This window comes from Sinocyclocheilus anshuiensis, unplaced genomic scaffold, assembly GCF_001515605.1.
Source record: "Sinocyclocheilus anshuiensis isolate Anshui unplaced genomic scaffold, SAMN03320099.WGS_v1.1 scaffold466, whole genome shotgun sequence".
NCBI lineage: Eukaryota > Metazoa > Chordata > Actinopteri > Cypriniformes > Cyprinidae > Sinocyclocheilus > Sinocyclocheilus anshuiensis.
Window position 1 is genome coordinate 1,485,947 of NW_015544159.1, and position 19,351 is coordinate 1,505,297.

Consider the following 19,351-nt stretch of genomic DNA (forward strand, 5'->3'; position numbering starts at 1 on the left):
TTAAATCAGGTCTGTTTTTTAATGATTTGGCAGCTGAACAATCAACATTACAAGCTATTGAACAGAATTTGGTTGTTGCGAACAGACAGTTTTATCACATGAAATACATTACTTTTTTCACGCTGGTCACACTGAACCATGTGATTACTGGATTTGATTCATTTTACAGAAATTGCCAAGGCAGATTTCCATTTTTATGTCCGATACCGATCCTTATAATTAATAGATTTAAATTATTATGCTATTATACTAGCAATTTTCTTTCATATATTCATATTGTTTCCCAGAACAAATATCTAAACATTTTTAAATCAAGATACATTTGCTTGAGATACATAATGACACAAGTCTTGTTTTCTGAAAATTTTTATCAAATCAAGTGAGTATATTTATTGTGGCCATGAATTAAGAATTTCTTCCCACAATTTTCTGTCCATTCCCTTGCTTTAGTTAAATCATTGACATGAAGAAGAATTAATTCCCAAAACTTATACCTTGTTGTGATTTAATTAAAACAAGGGAACAAACTCTTAATTTGTGGTGACAATTTAACTAAAACAAGGGAACAAATTCTTTATTAATGGCAACAAATTCTTAATCATAATATTGAAAATCTAATTCTTAATATCTAAATTTTTTCCACATGTCATCTGTAGAGTTCTGTAAGTTTATGCTTAAAACAAGAAAAAATATCTGCCAATGGAGTCAAAAAATAAACTTGTTTTCCCTTTGAATTGAGTGGTTCTTAATTTAAGTATCTTTAGATATTTGTACTAGAAAATAAAACAAAACTGCTATGTAGGAAAATCATCAAACACTTAACATACAGTACAACAACCATACTCCCCTCATAGCTTGTTTAATTCGTGTAAAATTCAAAAAATGTCATCTACCCTGACTGAGGTCTGCCCAATGACACACTCACATACCTGGGAGACGCCATTGGTGGAGGGTAGCTTGTTGTAGAGGGTGTTCTTCTTCCAAGCACATGAGCAGTGTGATTTAATGCTGTACTTCTCCCTGAGCATGTGCATAGTGTTCACCAAGTCCGTTAGAACTAAAACACACAGACAAAACAAACAAGTCAAAAGATACAGTTGTCTTTTTCTCTACCTCCATCTAAAGGTGTAACTACAAGCAATCTGGGATCATTCCAGAGTGAAAGTGTCTCTTTCCGTACCAGTTCCTGGAATGATCTGTGTAGGCATCAGGTGCTTGTGATCATGAGGCTGTCCCTTGACACACTTCAACCAGGCATACAGCTCTTTATCTGTGAAATAAGAAAAGGTGGATTACACACAGAGGCTGAGAGTGACAACAAACACAGGAAGGGCGCTGTCACTGGCCCGTTTTCCCGTAGAGGAGTCGTGGTGTTTATGCTTCAAAATAAATAACGAGCTCTGAGCACTGTAGGAAAAGATACACAGATGTGATTCAGCAGAAATGACACTTCAAGAGCTGGAGGGTTTTTTTAATGCCCTGCGGCAGAATTCAAGCCTAAGAACACAGGAGGAGATGCTGCAGGAAGGGGAGACTTAAATGAGGAGAACACAGAAGAGGAAGACACAGAGACAGAGGCGTATCTCAAACCCCTGGGACAGCTGAGCTAGACAGTCCTAGAACAACTGCTACATCCTACAGCACACACACACACACACAAGCCATTCAAACTAAACCACTATACACTTACTCTTGCCAGGGTTATTAATAAAACTTTAAGTAAAATTACAATAAACAAAAAATAAAAAAATAAAAGCTTGTTCAAAATATAAAAAACGATATTAGTCTCTATGATACTAAAATAACACTGACTCCTGCATGCCAGTAAGAAATTAACTTTATCAAGAAGATATCTAGCATTTTTTGTTTTTATGATATTTCTGTTACTTTTTACTTGTATTTCTGTTTATTTAAATAAAAATACACAGTGTGTTTTTTTGTCAAATAATGCTAACAATTTTAATAGTTCCTATAAAAAATGAATTCAATTAGAACAATTATTTCAGTTAATTAAAAAAATGAATTAACATTTATTATTAAGTAGCTGTAAATAATGTACAATATATCACAACTACAAAAAACTCAATTGTGCTGTTTGTTGTTGGGATTTTTTCCATGGTGAGTGTTTTTCTTTTATTTTTTTAAGAATTGCTTCACATTCCACAACACTCACTTCTGAGACAAAGAACATCAAAATCTAACAGCTCTGGGTCACTACTGTTAAAAAATGTCAATTACATAAATAAACCAAAGGAAATGACTACAGATTTTCCCCCTCTCACATTTTAAATATCCGGGGCATTTTTCCAGTTCTGTTATGGTTTTTAAGCCTACCACATATCAACAGAAAGAGTGTACAAGCACAGTCAGTGTTCAAAGGTGAATATGAAAATGATGACTGACCTTTTGAGCTCTTCCTCTCCTTGGCCTTGTAACAGTCCAAACACACCACAAATCCACATTTTTGGCAGACCCAATGAATGTTAAACAATGTGGCTTCACATGCGTCGCAGCTCTCTCTCACCCCACGCACCGCTCTCTTCCAGGCGATCTTGGCTGCAGAGCAAAGCAAACAGAAGTATGAAACGGACATTCACAGAGCTCACTCACGTTTTTCATTTTCCTTTCTCGCTCTCTTTTCAGACTGACAGGCTGCTGTAAATATAATAGTACACTGGTAACAATGTTTTAGCACAAAAAATGTGGTTTTCCATGGATTCTATTGAGCAGTGTAGCTCACCATCTTTCTTTATCCATGTAGTTGCTGTATTCTCAGTCATAACTAGTTGACAGAATTTGTCTCCAATGTAGCTGAGGATGTATTTGGAAGTGTCCAGGTCCAGGCTGTTTTCTTCATAACCTTCTGGGGCCCAAAGACTGAGTGCTTCTTCATCATATTGATCAGGAGAGGAGAAGCCATCAATCCGGATCACTCCGTTCTTACTGTACGAGAGGCTGGAGATGGGGAAGAAAGATAATGTGCAATTAGAGTTTATTTCCATCCCTAAGTGCAATCCTGTAACAACATAATGAGAGAGAGGAGAAAACTGTACACACAAGACAGGGCAGAAAAAAGCACAAGTACTTAATACTTGAACATGCCATGAGACAACGTCAGAGCAATCAAGATGCATCTGATGATGGCCAATTTTAAATGGAAAGAAAAATGAAAGACAACCACCAAGGTGCCTAGCAACTATTTTTACCCATGTCAAAAATGGTTAGAATCCATGTTCCAAGCTTGACCACTGGAAACATCACTCTACATTCACTTTGTGCCCACAGACGGGACTCCTACTGATCTTTTAAATACAATTAACGCTACAGGTTAACAAGGCTAACTTTAAAAAAGACAGCTCAAGGAAATGTTGTTTTGCTTACTGTGAAACAAATAGGAATTTAATTACTTCACCATGACCATCTAATAAACATTTTGCAACAAGACGTTTTATAATTTCTTAAACCTAGAAACCATCTTCTGTTTTTCTTGGAATGTTCTATATTTTGTACATTGTTTACTGTACTATAGTGTTTGCCTATTTCTGTTGCAGTAACAACCCTCCTTATTTACTGCATCACACAAATAATCAGTATTACCGTGTAGCCTGATGCAATGCAAACGTGTTCTTTGCTTTATACTCACCGGCGGAAGTGGTAGAAGCGGCAGAAGACAGGTGAATGGGCAGGCTCCTCTCCTTTCTTGGTGCGGACGGAGCGGCACTCCCTGCACTTCTGTAAGTTGGGCCCAATTTCAGAGCATGAGTCATCCTGCAGAAAGGACTCACCCGTCTGCTTTAGCTTCTTTACCTTCCTCCAATCCTTCAGTACTGATCGGGGAATGCCATCTATAAACAGATTACACACCACAGATTCAATTACTTCATCCATTAGGAAACACATTGCATAAAAACATTTATTAAACATTAACTAAGTAATAAAGACAGGAATAAGTATTAGACTGACCCAGATATATCAGTCTATCAATAGGTGGGGATGATGAGAGAAGTGTGCAGGGTTTGAAGAGTTAATGTTTATGTTGTTACCACAACCAATCATAACATTTTTGAAACCTGACAGTTGTGACCTACTGTACTGTTACCGTGACCTACAGCTTTAGAAGCTATGCAATTACAAAGAGGCACCATTTTGCTACACAGCAATCATCAGACAGTGCTAATAAAAGCCCAAGTGCTCTTGGAGATGTTTTCCACATAAATGTGAGCATTCTAGTAGAAACCATTTACACAGCTGCCGACCAGATGTTCACCAAATACACCTCGCTCTCTTTCTCACACACTGCAAACCTTAAAATAACCCCTAAGTTCAAGACAACATGAAATAGCCATTCACAACCCATTTTACTTGTGAAATGTTTACTCTGCTTAATCTGAGAGAAACAAAATATTCAATAAGAACTTGATTTTTTAAAATCAGGAATTAATTGGATGGTAAACAAAAAAATGGATTGTAGTGGATTGTGGAGGTCTACTGCCTACATGAAGCTTCACTGGCTATTAACTTTGAGGAGCCTTTTTTAATCAAGACATGGAGACTGTTTTGAAACCTTTATTACATAAACATTAATCAGCACTGAATTGCTACTTACTATTAACTACTAAAACTATCATCAGATTAAAAACTGCATTACCCACAGTACAACAACAGCTTAAAATTTGTTAAACAGCCATTCAGCTATTGGTTAACATTATTTCAAGCCAAGGTATCATCAGCCAAATCGTTGCTTTATTGGAGGACGAAGTTACTTCATTTTGATTTTTTTTTTCTTCGGGGGAATAACGTAGACCCAATAAGACCTGGAATATGTACCAACGTATTCATTTTATCTAATATCATATGTGCCAAAGAAAGTAAAAAATCCATTTAAAAAAGACCTTTTTTGATGTAGACTGTAGTGCACTTACTGGTGCTGGCCAGCTTGAGTTTGGTTTTTTCCTTGGCACTACGGAAAATACCATTTGGCTTCACCTCGTCCTCCTCCTTCTCATTGTCTCCCTTCCTTTTCTGCATGTCGTTCTGCTTCTTTTTATAAGTGGGCTTGGGTTGCCTTTTAGTTCTTTGTTCCAGCTTGCTTTCACTAGAGTCTGAGTCATCACCGCTCTCAGAACCCGATTCGTATGGGCGCTTGGGGGTACGACGTGTCTTTCTGTCCTCCTGGGACAGCTTGTCCTCTTGTCCTTTGCTGTCCTTGCCCAGATCCACATCACTAGATGCGGGGGCAATCAGGTTGACGGAGCATGGTTTAATTAGCTCAGAAATGGCATTCCCACCTTTTTCAGATTTGTTTGTGTTTTTGTCCTCCTCCGAGTGTCGCGTGAGCCAGGCTTTCTTGAGCTTGTGATAGTTAGACTGGCACACCTGTGCTGGCTGTCCATTGGGCACCAGGCTGGCTTTGCTGGCAGGATTGCTGGGTGTGGAATTGTCCTGGGCGATGGTGGGCGAGTCCTGAGAGGATCTGACACTACCACTTTCACTCTCGGAAGCACTGCTGGAGCCACGAGACTGCGCTGCAGCCAGAGCTGCTTTGGCCTTCTTCAGGTGAACAAAGTTCCTTGAGTAGGCCTGTGTAGGGCCAGTAGAGCCAGCCTGAGGCAGCGCACTAGGAGAGGTGGTTCTCGAGCCTCCCTCCTGTGACTCAACAACAGTGGGAGGGCGGCATTTGGAAGCAGAGCTTACCAGTCTGCTACTACCACTAGTGCCAGAGATGGAGGACAGATCTGCTCCATTGTGGCTCTGCGTGCTAAAAGTGCTGCTGGCAGTAGCAATGGTTTCATTAGTCCTAGTGTTGCACACAGAATTGGTCACAACTGCCACTGAGCTGGGAATGACACTTGGTGATGCTCTAATCAGGTTTTTGCTGTACTGATCACTGGGAACCTCCAAATTCGTGTTTGGTAGGATGACTCTCCCAGATTCCCTACTCTCTGCCACTTTCAGGCAGTCTGCCTGAGTGCGTCCAGCAAACAATCTGCTACCGAGTTGCTCTTTAGGCGCCATCTTGGGACCTGGCGAGCCGTCATATTTTATGCAAGTAGAAGGGCGGACAATAACAGATGCCATGGCTGCCTGTGGCTTCCCTTGACTATTCTCTGAATGCCAGGCCACTTTATCATGGCTCTTTGCTTCCCCGCCAGGCCGGCAGGATTCGGTCGAGCCCAGCACGGCTCCGCTTTTCTCGTCCCTGAGCTCTGGGAGCAGGGTGGGCGGCTTCTGCTGTTCTGACACCTTCCCTGCTGAGCTGACAGGTTGGATGGGGGTGAGTGTAGGTGGGGAAAGGCGACCGTAGGCCCCCTCCTTGCGGTCAAGCGCCTGCTGGGTGGGCGGGTGAAAGACTGGCGCTCTACGCAAGGATGGCATGCCCTTGGGCTGACTAGAGGGAGAGATAGCTGGGCTGCAGCGTTCACTGACCGTCAACACTGAGGTACTGAGTGAGTGTATGGGTGCTTGTTGACTGAGCTGTTCGGTGATCTTGCCCACCAGTCCCTCTCCCTCTGGCTGGTGCTTAATGAGAGGGGGAGGCTTGGACAAAGACTTGGTGTGACTAGAGTTGTACGAGCCCAAGGACAAGGGGCTAGAGGCTGCGGGTGCCTTGTCAAAGTACGGATTGAGATCTTTGGATTGGAAAAGTCTTGGTGGCTCGTTTACAACACTATTTGACAGAGTGGTGAAGTAGTTGGTTAGAGGGAGGGACTGAGATACAGAGTGTTTGTACTTGTACAGATCAGCCATAGAGTGCTCCGCCTCTTTCTCGTGGCTTTTGGGCTGGGATGAAATCCGGGGGTAGGACTCACGCTCGGTCTCTCCGGCACGGATCTTGGCAGTGAAGGGGGCCATTTCAATGCTCTCTAGAAGGATGCGACGGTTTTCTTCCTTATATTTGCTGGTACGGTCTGGCCCCTCCTGAGGCATGCATGATGGTAGTTGCTGCTTGCTATGGGGGGACTCCATGTAGAGACGGTGCAGCTCCTTGTTGGTAGGCGTCCGGCTATGGTCCGGCTCTTGCTTCAGGTGGGCATTGGCCACGTTACGCATAGGGTCCACAAACACATTCTTCTCCTGATCTCTGAAGGAACGAAGCAAAAAAATCAATCAGCATCACAAAAAAATCTGTCAGCATGATTGATTCTTACCATATAATTCACTCTAAATTGGTGATTCTAAACTGGTAATCTACAAATGTTTAGATATAACTGCATATCTGAAAATATCAAACTCTTTGAGTATTTTGAGGTTTTTGTTCAATAGTTACAGTAACGCTGGACCAATATTCATTCTAGGGTTAGTGCTACAATGTGTTCCTTCTCAGATATTAGGTAACTGCACTGGGGGGCTATAATAGAATAGTTTAATTATGCACACAGTCACTGAATGAGCGTACAGTGCTTCTATCACATGGCATTTGTTCCACCTCAGGTCACAAGGTATTTAACAGCTAGCCACATTTCCAGGCACTGCAGGACTGTGGGAATGGATTAACCATGTGTGTTAATGACAGACAGAGAGACACACAAGTGTGTGCATGCTCACTCTTTGTGGAGTTCTCCAGGGGTTTTGGAGAGCGGCGAGCTGGAGTGTGAATTGATCTTGATGGGTCGATGAGGCTCTGCACTGGCTGGTCTGCCCGGGACATGGCTCAAAATTCCCATGCTGTCTGCTGAGGTTACAGGAGTGGACTGGTGCAGCCAGGGGCTCGAAGTGTTCTGCATCGCGCACACACAAACAAAGAGAAGGTCATAATGCAATCAAGGCAAACCACACCTCTCTCTCGACAAGTCAAAACACACAAATTGTGCATAAGAATGACTGTTCCTCAAATTAGTGAATTACCGTGAACATGAAAATCTTGGAGATGTGTCCAGACATGATACAGCACATACAAGCATGTGCTCACACACATTATGATTTATTACTTTAGGGTAGATTGTTTCAGGCTGAGTTCAAAACAACAAATCCCTGACAGAACCAAGAGAGAGGCAGAGTATCTGTCCCTCCTCTAAGGGGCCTTCTTACAACAACCTCAGTTGAACATTGTGCATTTCAATTCACAACACACACTGCTGCAAATTACAGTCTATATAAATTATAACAATCATGGCTAGTAAACAGACAGGCGCGCACACACATACCCTCCGTAGGCTGGAGTCTGAATTGACAGCATTTTCCGGATGTACCCACTTGTACCCAGGTGGGTATGAGTGGGTACCGTTTGGGTATTGCCAGATGATGGGGTAGAGGCCGAGCTGGTTATACGAGGCACCTCCATGCGTCTGGGCCAGCAGGGGTGGGTGTGGCTGCTGCTGGAGGAACTGCTGCTGCTGGTGGGAATGGTGGTGGGCCAAAGTCAAGTGCCCGAGTCCAGGGGAGTCCAGCCGGGGATGGCTGCTCAGAAGAGAGGCTGGTGGAATTGTGGGCAGCAGGTGTGGGTGGTGCACAGAGTGGCTCATGGAAGAAGAAGGGAGGAGGTGGGACGGGTGATGTGAGCTGGGCGTGAGACACGTGGCATGAGAAGAACCATGTAGTGGATGCAGGTGTGGGTGCAGGTAAGCCACGTGGTTGCTATTTGATTCAGGACGCACCAACGCAGGGTCCCGGTACACTGTAAAATGCTCATTTTTGTCGATGACAAGCGGACTTTTCGTTGACTCGGGTGGCGCCCCTCGGGCTGGCACGGGCTTAAAACTGGAGCGGGGTATGTCTGGCTCGGGTTTGAGTGCCAAGCGGCCTGTTGTGGGTGGGTTTTCAGGGTGGCGCGGTTTATGTTTGGACACCTCAGGAGATGTATTTGGTTTGGGCTTGGAGGATTCGTGAATGCTGTGGGTTTTTGACTTTATGATGTCAGGTGAAGGATTGCACTTGGGCTTGAGAATGTCAGGGGATGAGTTGGACTTAGGTTTGGGCAAGTCAGGGGAAGGACTAAGTTTATGGGTCTTTCTGATGTCCTCGGTTAGCGAGGGATTTTTAATAACCATAGATGTGTACTGCTGCTGGAGCTTCCCTCTCTCGCCCAGGGCTGCTGACTCACTCACTGATGTCACCGGCCTTATGACCTCAGAGTGGGCGAATTCGCCTATGCTGCGAGCATTCTGCTGCTGCGAGCCATCCGGCCTCCTGCACTCTGATTGGGAGGCATTTAGCACCAGATGTCTGGATTCAGGGACGTAGGCATCACAATTCTGCGATGCCAGCAGGGCCGATACTGCCTCAGAGTTCTCTCTGGATCTAGGCTGCGTGTTGGCATCCTCTGTGATATCAATCACGCACTTGGGCGTGTGCGTCCGAGGTGTTCCTGTGCCATAATGGTCCTTTGAGAGGGTTTTCACAGTGCTTTTCATCTCGACAATGCAGCTTTGGACCTCTGTCTGTCCAGAGGCTTGGTTTTGTGTACAGGAGGCCGGAGGAGGCAGCGGAGATCTCCTTTCTCCCGACCGCTCGCTCTCTGCCAGCTGAGCCACCTCCATGGCCATTGGCTTGCCGCTTTTATCCTGCATCTCATCCCAGGGAGACAGCCTGTTGATTACACTCAACTCGTCCACAGGCTTGGATCCCTGGGACTTCTCCTCCTCCTCTGAAACTTTTGAAGTGCTCTTGCATTTGAGCTCATTCTCTGAACTGTGCTCCGATGAAGAGTCTATGCTCCGCTTATTAGAGTTCTCAGAGTCACTGCTCTCAGAGAGGTCAGACGTCTCTGTTTTGAGCCGCTTGAGAGCGCCTTTCTTGTCCTCTTCTTCTGCTTTCCTCCTCTTGTTTGTCTGCTTGCTTTTATTTTTAGACAAATCTAGAATGAAAAAGAGACCAACTCTGTTAGGTAGAACTTTCAACACAGACACAAATCGTGCCACCAGCAAACAATTCCATGCAAGCTGAGTGCACAAGAAACTCAATCCAATTGATTATTCAAGCACGGATCAGGATGATGTCATTTTGTACATTTAGGTTAAAGGCTGATTGAATCTTAAGTGCTGAATTAGAAGTGTGATAGATGGGACTCTGGTAGAATTTATGCACACTTAAAACGTCCATTTCACTGCAGTGGCTGCACTCACCTCATCTCTCAAAGACCCAACACCCTGCCAAACACTGTACTGCAGGAATTATGATGAAAGGATCTAAATTATCTTTACCAGGCGACCATTCAACCCAAAAGCTAGCATTGAAACTATCCAGTAGAGGGTTTTGTCAACTAAATATTTTACACTGACTAGACCATGCCAAACATAAAAGCCTTTGTATAACATGAAAACCATAATAGGGGAAAATCTAATCAATCTAGAAGAGATTAATTATGTTTTAATTCCTCAGAGTGGGGTGCTGCAATTACTGTTTCATTTTCCATCAAATTCCAAACATGACTGAATCAAAGCAATTCAGTCACAGACCTTTAATCCTTTAAGAATTATTTATGAAAACATTTAACACAAGTAACACAAATATCCACTATATTCACCATGTTTAGAAAAAGACAGGAGAGACAGGTTTGGGAAAACGGGAGCAGTTGTAACATTTTTTCTTCATAACTGACAGACCGACCTGCCTACATGCATACTTCAAGTAAAAGCACCATAATCATATTTACATAACACTGCAGTAGTATGATTACTGTAACAACGATCAGAGTTTTACCTCTTCCTCCACTGTCCAATTTTTCATCTTTGATCTTCTCATCATCTGGAACACTGCTGTCAGAGCCTTTCCGACATGAAGATCGCGAGCTGCGCTGTTGACCTGGTGAGGACTGCTGCTGCTGGTGTTGCTGGGATACCTGCTGCTGAGCATGCTGGGATTGTTGCTGCTGCTGGCCCTGAGAGGCCTGTTTGGGGGTGGAGCAAGAGGAATTCATCACGGGCCTGGGGCTATTGGCCTGGGCACGCGTGTAATGACCCTGAAAAAACACAAAATGGTGCACAAACAGCAAACACAAGCATGAGATGGCTTGTAATGGATTTAGGTTATAGAGAGTGAGAGATTTTTAAGTTAAAAACCACCAATATCAAAAAGAAAAAAAACACCTCCTTGCCAGCAACAAGTGTACTACACACGTCTGTAAAAAAATGGTCACAGAGCTAGGCTTAAAGAAGAGTTCCTATGGCTCTTAACAAAGCTTTCCAACCCTGTATCTCAAAATAATATTTTACACCCCAAATCCATTTAATTCATGCAAGCACAGTGCGTGAAATGGTAATTGGGGTAAGCATTTATTGGAAAATTAGCACTAGTAATAAATTAGCACTTAGTAATAAATTAATGCTAAATAATTATAATAGACAGGGATATGCAGGTGGTATAAAAGCAGCTCTAAATCTATGGAGAGAGGGAGGTGCGGCCCGGTACCTGAGAGATTCCTGTAGAGCCGCTTGGTCTCCCTCCTGTGGTCTGCTTGCATATCCCCAATTAATGTTTAAAACAGCGAAACAGAGAAGAAAAACAAACAAAAACAAAAAACAAGGTGGAACAGAGAAGTCTTGTTAATGATGAAGGGAGCAATGATATGTGTTTCTACAAGGCTCTAGGTTTCTTAAAAATGACTGTAAAAAAGCACATAGGAACTTTACTTCAAAGCTAGCTACAGACACCACATCCAGCAATAAGGACAAACAGACACTTGGACAGACATGCACAAGACAGAAATACAAGTTGGCATATTAAAGTGAATACAACGTTGATCCAGGAAGGCAGGTGCGCTGATCATCTAGCAACAAAAGCATATATAGGCATGTGTGATATGTGTGTGCTCTTGTAGGTTACACTCACATGGGCAGTGTTGCTATTCTGGCTAGAGCGAGACCTGCGTCGTGACGTGATACCGATGTTCTCTCCTTTTAGTAAAGAATGGACCACATCATCCAGAAAGGTCATCTGTATCATGGAGGGGTCAACGTTCTGAGGCTCTAGTACCTGTACACAGAGACAGAAGAGACAGTAATTTTTTTTGTTTGCTTTAAACAAATGAACCACAAAAGGCCTGCAGTAAAATCATTACAATTCAACACATTAATTTTCGGTTTTATGATAAATACTATTATTATCAATTACAATATTGATTGTGTATTTGTTTAAAATAATGTTTTATTTGTATATAATAATAAAAATAATAATAATGCATTTGCGTAATAAAATATTTTTACAATACAATGATTTAATAAAACATAATAATAAAATAATAATTTGTCTCCTTTTTTATTATGTAGTTACCACTTTACAAAGAAGACACTTGAAAAAGCATAACATTTTTCAGAACTAAAACACTGAATCAGGCATCAGATACCTGGTCGTTCATGACAACCATAGTGCGGCTAAAGAGATCGTGGTGGGTGATGATGCCCGTGAACCACTGGGTGGCTGAGTCTTGTCTGTAAACTCGCACACGGTAGCCATTCAATGAATAGGGACCTGAAAATATCAAGAACCAGAAACACTTTCAAAAACTCACATCCAATAAAACCATACACAGCATTAATAACAGGCTAAGGCAGAATGTTCAGAGTGCCAAAATTTCAGTTTGGCATATCAAACATAGCATGATGCTTTTCATTAATTTTCAATTTATTAAAAAAATAGAGCAGGAGTAATATGGACTACTTTTATTTTTTTTTTTATATAGCACTTGGTCACTGTCTACTGTCATTGCATGAAAAAATGTGAGCATTCTGCAAAGCTCTCCTTTTGTTCATTCTGGGTGAACTTTACCTCAGGGAATGACACATCAATCCTTGTATCTGTGATATGCTGTTAGCCGCAGTGAATGCTGGCAGGTGTCCAAACTGACTGGAGCTCATTAGTGCAGGGCAGATCATTCCCATTAATTACTCCTGAACACACCACTCATATGCCCTGCTAGATCAGCTAACCCTTCACTGTCCTTGTGCCTACAGCAACCCAAAATGCATCTCCCTCACACACATTTTGCACATGCACATAAACCATGGGGCAACGTCTGCATAAAACCAGACAGTTTTTATTTTCCTTTTTGTTCTCTGTTTCCCCACCAAATCCTTTGGCTTTGAGATACTTTCCATTCTGCCCTTGTCAACTGCCAAGTTCAACAATTATCACTAAGTGTGGGCCTGGAATTTTTTTATGGACTTTGTAAACAAGACCTTCTGCCAAGACCAAAACAACACCCTCTGCCTGAACCAGCCAGGTACAGTGAGCAGTCTGTCATTTTTAAAAACCACATCAGGTTTTGTTGTAGTTGTTTTTTTGTTTTTAACACTCATTTTACTTCTGTAATGTCACACATTTCCAAATGAAAAGGAACGGACTTTTCTATTTTGGATCCTAGAAATTGGGCATTCTGCACCAGAGAGGAGCTAGAACTGAATGTGAGTTGGCAGCTGGTTTGGAAAAAACGACTCCCCTCATTGTTAAATATTTTTGTAGGTGAATCATCATTTAATCTCACATGACATAACGTGAGATCACTTTAAGCAAGTAAAAAGGGTAATTGAGTTAATGTTGACTTTTCAACACAAAAAGCAGGATGGTGGGCTCAAATTACTGATGCTGTGTCATCTAAATAGCACAAGATTTAGAAAAAAAAGTTGCAACTACCCATTTAGAATAACTGATGAAATGTGACCACCTTACCTTGCATAAAAATTTCCTGAACTTTTTGGTCTTTCACCCACGCTTTCACTTCTTCATGGAGATGTGGATAGTCCCTAAAAACAGGACTTAAACTGTCCAACTCATCCTGCAGAAAACAAACAAACACAAAAGTCAACATAAAACTTCCAAAACTATAAGGACGCAATGCAAAGTCAGATCAGTGTTGAAGGTCACTCAATCAACCTGGAGTTTCAAAAGAGGGTGAAAAAATTCTCCACATAGTTGGTCACACAAATTCGCCATGTTAACCAGCAAAAAGTTGCTTGGTCTCTGTGAGTGATGCTACTAACATTGGACCTATTTTACCTGCAAAATTTCACCCAAAGTCTGAGATTAAGTCTAACTGCTTACAATGACAGCCACTCCTCAGCAAACTTCCTGATTTGAGGGGTTGAGGTTTGTGGCCCAAACGGTGCAGGGCAAGATATGCCACAAAGCGTTATCCATAAGGTTAGTGATCCCCTAAGCCTTAGCATGAGCAACAGCAATAGGCTTTGCAATCACCACTAAAACGTTTCCAGTCACAGAGATATTTGAACAATCTGATGAAGGCCAGTGACCCACAGAAATTGAAACAAGCACAGGAAAGCTCTCACACCTCCTCATGCATGGCAACACTGCATTTCCGCTTTGCGGGAGCCCAGCAGTCAAGCAGATGTGTTGTGTGTGTGTGTGTGTGTGTGTGTGTGTGTGTGTGTGAGGGTCTGGCAGGGTGAGAGGGATATCCGCCCTGCACTTCCATTAATTGTTGATGGTGACGAGGAGTGGAGAGAGGGCGAGGGGCTGACAGGAGCTCCAGTTATTTACACAATCACACAGCAGGCCTGATGAACACATGAACTGAGTCCTGGAAATACCCCGCTGCTGACACACACACATATACACACACACAGTGTAAACAAAAGCCCATACTGCAGGGCTCTACGCTTACTTTTCTTTTTAGGAGCACTTGTGCTCCTAACTTAAAAAATTTAGGAACACGATCAAAATTTTAGGAGCACCTTCTAAACAATTATCCAAAATGTTATCAAAAAGTAGCCTTCCCATTACGAGGTGATATCCAGTCTGGTCGAGCACCGTCAGCAGGACTTCAGCTGTAATCTCATCTTCTCCTCCTCCTATGCACACACACCCTCGTGAAGGACGGAGCAGATGCACTTTTCTTTCCATCCCCCACCTCATTCCGCACCGGGCTGCCATCCATCACTTTAACAGCAATATGTTCCAGGATTTTCCACATGGTGCTGCGGTGGAAGACACTGCGAAAGCAGGGTGGTGCTCGGCACTGGGGAAATAGAAAAGTGTTTCCAGATCCAAACTCTGACCCAGATAAAAGCATCTTCCTTCCCCCTTCTTGCTCTCCGTCCAGCGGCCTGGAAACAAGGCTGGGCGTGGTGCTCGCACACTTTCTCTAGCCCGTCTCCATGTACCCGAAAAACAGCCTCTCACCATCCAACAGCTGCTCAGAAGTGTTCCATACTGTTCCCTGGCTCTCCAAAGGAATCACGTTTCAGAGACATCTTATTCAGATTGTCCATGTGACATGCTTAATTCATATATGCTGTACCAGACAGGCATAAGTTGCAGAAGTGTGTCTGCCACTGAATAAATAGCACTCTTCACCACGGTTCAGTGCCGTGCAGATCCGCAAGAACGTGCTATAGGGTGGTACCCGTAAAATGACACCGTGGTTCCTAATTAGGTCCAGAAAACATGTCTGTGCACCATCTGTGTTTGTTGACAAGCTGATGCTGATTGGATGAGACTGGGATTTCACATGGACTAGAGACAGAGGTGGTACAAATTCAACTATAAAATGTTTCCTTCCACTGTGCAATTACTTCTGACAGCTATAGATGGATAACCCATGTCAGCTGCTGGTTAGTGTTTTATATAAAGCCTAAAAACCATTCTGCATCAATGATAACAATCAAGCCTGTGATCGTGTGCAAGGACTTATATAAGATTAATAAACAAAACTAAAACACTTCAATTTTAAAGTCTACAATGTGTTAACTTAAACTTGTTTGCAGTGTAGATACAGCATTAAATCGTGTCCTAACCAAGCTTCCAAGTTGTTAATGCAGCAAATAAGCTTTACAAACTTAAACCACTTGCGAAATTTGTGTACAGAAATCTTTTGCCTTGCGTGGATTCCTATTAAAATGATTGGATTTCACAAAACTTTGCTGAACAATGGTAAATGTGACCGTTATTTTATGTTGTGTCCTTAACCAGGCACAGCAAGATATCTTTTCCATGTAAATGAGTTTTTGTCCTCAACAACCATGATAGAACATTTTTTGTTCCCTTCTGTAGCTGCATGCTAAATAGCTCCGCCCAAAGTAAAATTCTACTGGTCCAAAATTGTGGACCACATTACTGTAATAAACATCAAATATATTCTGTACATTTTCTCTTCGAGTGAAACAATTTGCTGCAGGAAATGTGTTTAGATTCGAGTTAACCACAAATAACCACAAGTACTCAATAAAACCACATGTAAAACTCCAACATAGTCAGAAAAGCAGGTTTAAAATGAAGACGCATGTGATGTTATAAAAAACGGTCTCTAATGTGCCAAATTCAAATCAATATCTAGTCTAGTCATCATAGAGGGTGCAGCTCAGGCCGTTACTGTACGTCAGTGAAATTAACAATGTGTTCATTAAGAATGAATGAAGTCCCATTACCGTCCCGCTCCACATGACTGAGAGCTCCTATTAGCATTCCTCTGCTTCCTTCACTTGTCTCTCTCCGTTGCTCTTTTTCTCTGTACACACAAAGGGCAGACGTGTTCCTGATCTGTCCCTCTCTGAAAAGCACAGCTCCTGCGTTAATGTCGTCCTGTCCTCTGAAGATTCACAACCCGAGCCCGGAGCACGTGTCAAATAGGGCTGTGTATCACCAGCAAAGTCACGATAGGATACGTATCACGATACAGAGGCCACGATACGATACATATCACGATACATGACTGCACTGAATTTCACCTTCGATACTCATATCGTCAAATCTCTGTGACGATACATCGTCGTATCGATATTTTGAACACAGCACTAGTGTCAAAGTGAGAGAGGCCAAATTTACAGAACCATGTATAACAAAAAGACCAGGCCACATTCTATTAAATTCTATTAAAAATTTCGAACAATCATATCATACTGATGTATACAGATTTATGTGTGGCAGCCCGCCACAGTATCAAAACTGACCGCCACAAATAGATTTTCCAAAAGGCTTTTTGACTTCGTTGAATAAACATGAGCACTGCATGCGTGGGTGTTTTTATATTAATGTATCTTTGAAAGGAATTGGAACTGTCTTTAGAAAAGTTTCCATGTCATTTTCATTTAATCTTTCCTATAATGCCCGTTAAAGTAGTGTTTATGAGCGGAGCGCTGCTTTGATTACAGCCATTACCGGGGAAACCGCCATTTCTGCTGCTCCAAAAGCACCTCCTGCTGGCAGAGAATTAATTTGCATTTTCAATCAATCAGCACGTCTGCTGTTTTATATATAGCCTATATTTTCCCCAGGGGAAGTGCCACCACACATAGAGTGTAAGTCTGTGGGAAACACTGGTATAGGTCCTTGTAGTTGCACAAACACTTTTTCGCCAGCAGATGCTGGTACATTTGCACAGTTTTGCTTCCAGAAATGTTGTTTTAGGACAGGAAATAGAGTACACTAATAGGTACTTTTAAATCCTGTCTATAATGTTTGAAATACCCTGTTGGTGGAATGACCTACCTAACTACATTCGAACAACCGAATCCCTCACAATCTTCAAGAAACAACTGAAAACTCATCTCTTCCATGAGCACTTTTAAACACCGTCTATGATGTTTGAAATGGTCAAGACACGCATGCGCAACCACAAATTCACCTCATCTATCCTGTCTAGCACAAAGGACGCTGCTTCAAATCACAAACAATTTTTTACAGAGATAATGATACTGAACAACTCTAGGTGTATATGAGGATGGACCGATGCTAAAAAAGTATGTTGTTCGGCTGGAAGATGGGAAAGAGAACATGCAGGCAGAGTGTTGCCATGGTAGCGGGCAGCGTGGGGAGCTGACACAATACTTGCATCAGTCAGAGGTGTAAACAACAAACGGGCGCACAGAGCACAGAGACAGGATGTTCCTTCCAGTGCTCTACAAATGCTTTTCACAAAGACGATGCATTCAGAGGATGATTCATTTTGCAGAAAGCTGGAATGACATGAAGAAAGATACCATAATAACGTTATTATAGCATTAATGGTGACGTCTTATAACAGCGGCATAAATATCAGTGCAATTAACCACTGCGGCAGTGGGAAAATCAAAAATGGGTGTAGAAACATAAAAGCTTTTGTTGAGGAGTAGATGACGTGTGCACTCATGTTGCTATGGCAATACTACATACGTGATGTGTGTGAAAAAAGCTTGTTGCTGGGGTAATACAAGTGTGTGTGCGCTGATTGTGTCTTTCATATGGGTTTGTGTCATGTCAAGCAGGATGTTGTTGAGGTAATTTATTAAGCGCAGTTACAGTGAGTAATTCTTTACGTTGTGGATTAAATCATTCAGGGAGTGCTGCATTCCTGTGTATAAATATACATGCTAAAACGGTAGCTGTCTGTGTGTGAATGTGTGTAAGCATATGGGGGAGGGTGGCTGAGCCATGTGTATGTGTGTGATATATGGTTCTTCATTAAAAGAGAGTATGCAAGTGTGATGTATGCTCTTTTTTGTTGAATAGTATCCGTGAATGCAATTTCACACAAATGTTAGAGCATTATGGGGTGGGGGATACTGTGATGTGCAGCAGAGAAGAGAAATCACAGGCATCTCTGCATGCTTCATACGCAAGCTGTAAAAACAATCCCACTACTCAACACAGTGGGCGTAACACTAAAGGGCTGTTGACACAGACAGCAATTTGCAGCCAAAAAGCAAGTAGAAGTCATTTGTTTTTAATTAAAGTTGGTGATCTAAGGTGAAATACGGAACAGGCCATCAAGCATAGAACATACTGCCAGCTGTTTATTCATTGAAGACTGACAGGTGATACCAGTTCTCTAGATATCTGCATCAAAAAATCCACATTGGTCAACCACTAAATATTTTAACTAATATTATTGTTTTAATACTATAATATTATGTTGTTATTATGTCAATTTCTGCAGAATTTGCCCTAAAATCAGCTTAGAAAATGTGGATAAACGTCCAGAGAATCCATCTAGTACTGATAAGCTTGGATACAGCTATTAGAGACCAACAGCACAGCGACTTGGTGACCTCCAGCAATTTAATGGCTGTCAGTGTGAATGTACCTTAACTGCCATGACAGTAAACAAGAACATGTTTCACTGTTACACAGAGTTCTCAAGTCCTCTACGCGGCCACATTGAGGCCAGAGGTCAAATTCCTCCTCTTCTATCTCACTCAAGGATAAACGAATGCAAATGCATGCCCAGACCCAATCCCTGCTCAGTAATGTAGCCCACAGAGAATAATGAGTGTAAGTCACAAGCGTGTAGACGTCTCTTCCAGTAATGCACACCATAACAGCACTCCTGTTTTCTGTTTCTCTCTCACTCTCGCCGGTTGGCCTCGCACACAGAGCCTCAATTGTTGCGATTATGCCAAACAGATTCCTGGGCTCCAGCCCCTCCTCCCTCCGTCCCTGAATCGGGCTGCACTGTGGAAAAAATCCGTGAAGGAGAAAAGAGGCC

At 42.3% G+C, this 19,351-nt stretch overlaps 1 protein-coding gene across 1 annotated transcript in view; it reads right to left on the minus strand.

Moving 5' to 3' along the window:
• LOC107695544 (probable JmjC domain-containing histone demethylation protein 2C) overlaps window positions 1–19,351 on the minus strand; it is a 144,785-nt gene that overhangs the window by 16,168 nt on the left and 109,266 nt on the right. Inside the window, exons 4-16 of the mRNA XM_016495517.1 lie at window positions 13,603–13,708; window positions 12,281–12,405; window positions 11,767–11,910; window positions 11,347–11,391; window positions 10,639–10,897; window positions 8,145–9,793; window positions 7,546–7,718; window positions 4,923–7,081; window positions 3,644–3,845; window positions 2,741–2,955; window positions 2,404–2,556; window positions 1,181–1,270; window positions 930–1,057 (exon numbers count right to left, since the gene is read on the minus strand). Coding sequence (XP_016351003.1) covers window positions 930–1,057; window positions 1,181–1,270; window positions 2,404–2,556; window positions 2,741–2,955; window positions 3,644–3,845; window positions 4,923–7,081; window positions 7,546–7,718; window positions 8,145–9,793; window positions 10,639–10,897; window positions 11,347–11,391; window positions 11,767–11,910; window positions 12,281–12,405; window positions 13,603–13,708 — 5,448 coding nt within the window. The remainder of the gene's footprint in view (window positions 1–929; window positions 1,058–1,180; window positions 1,271–2,403; window positions 2,557–2,740; window positions 2,956–3,643; window positions 3,846–4,922; window positions 7,082–7,545; window positions 7,719–8,144; window positions 9,794–10,638; window positions 10,898–11,346; window positions 11,392–11,766; window positions 11,911–12,280; window positions 12,406–13,602; window positions 13,709–19,351) is intronic.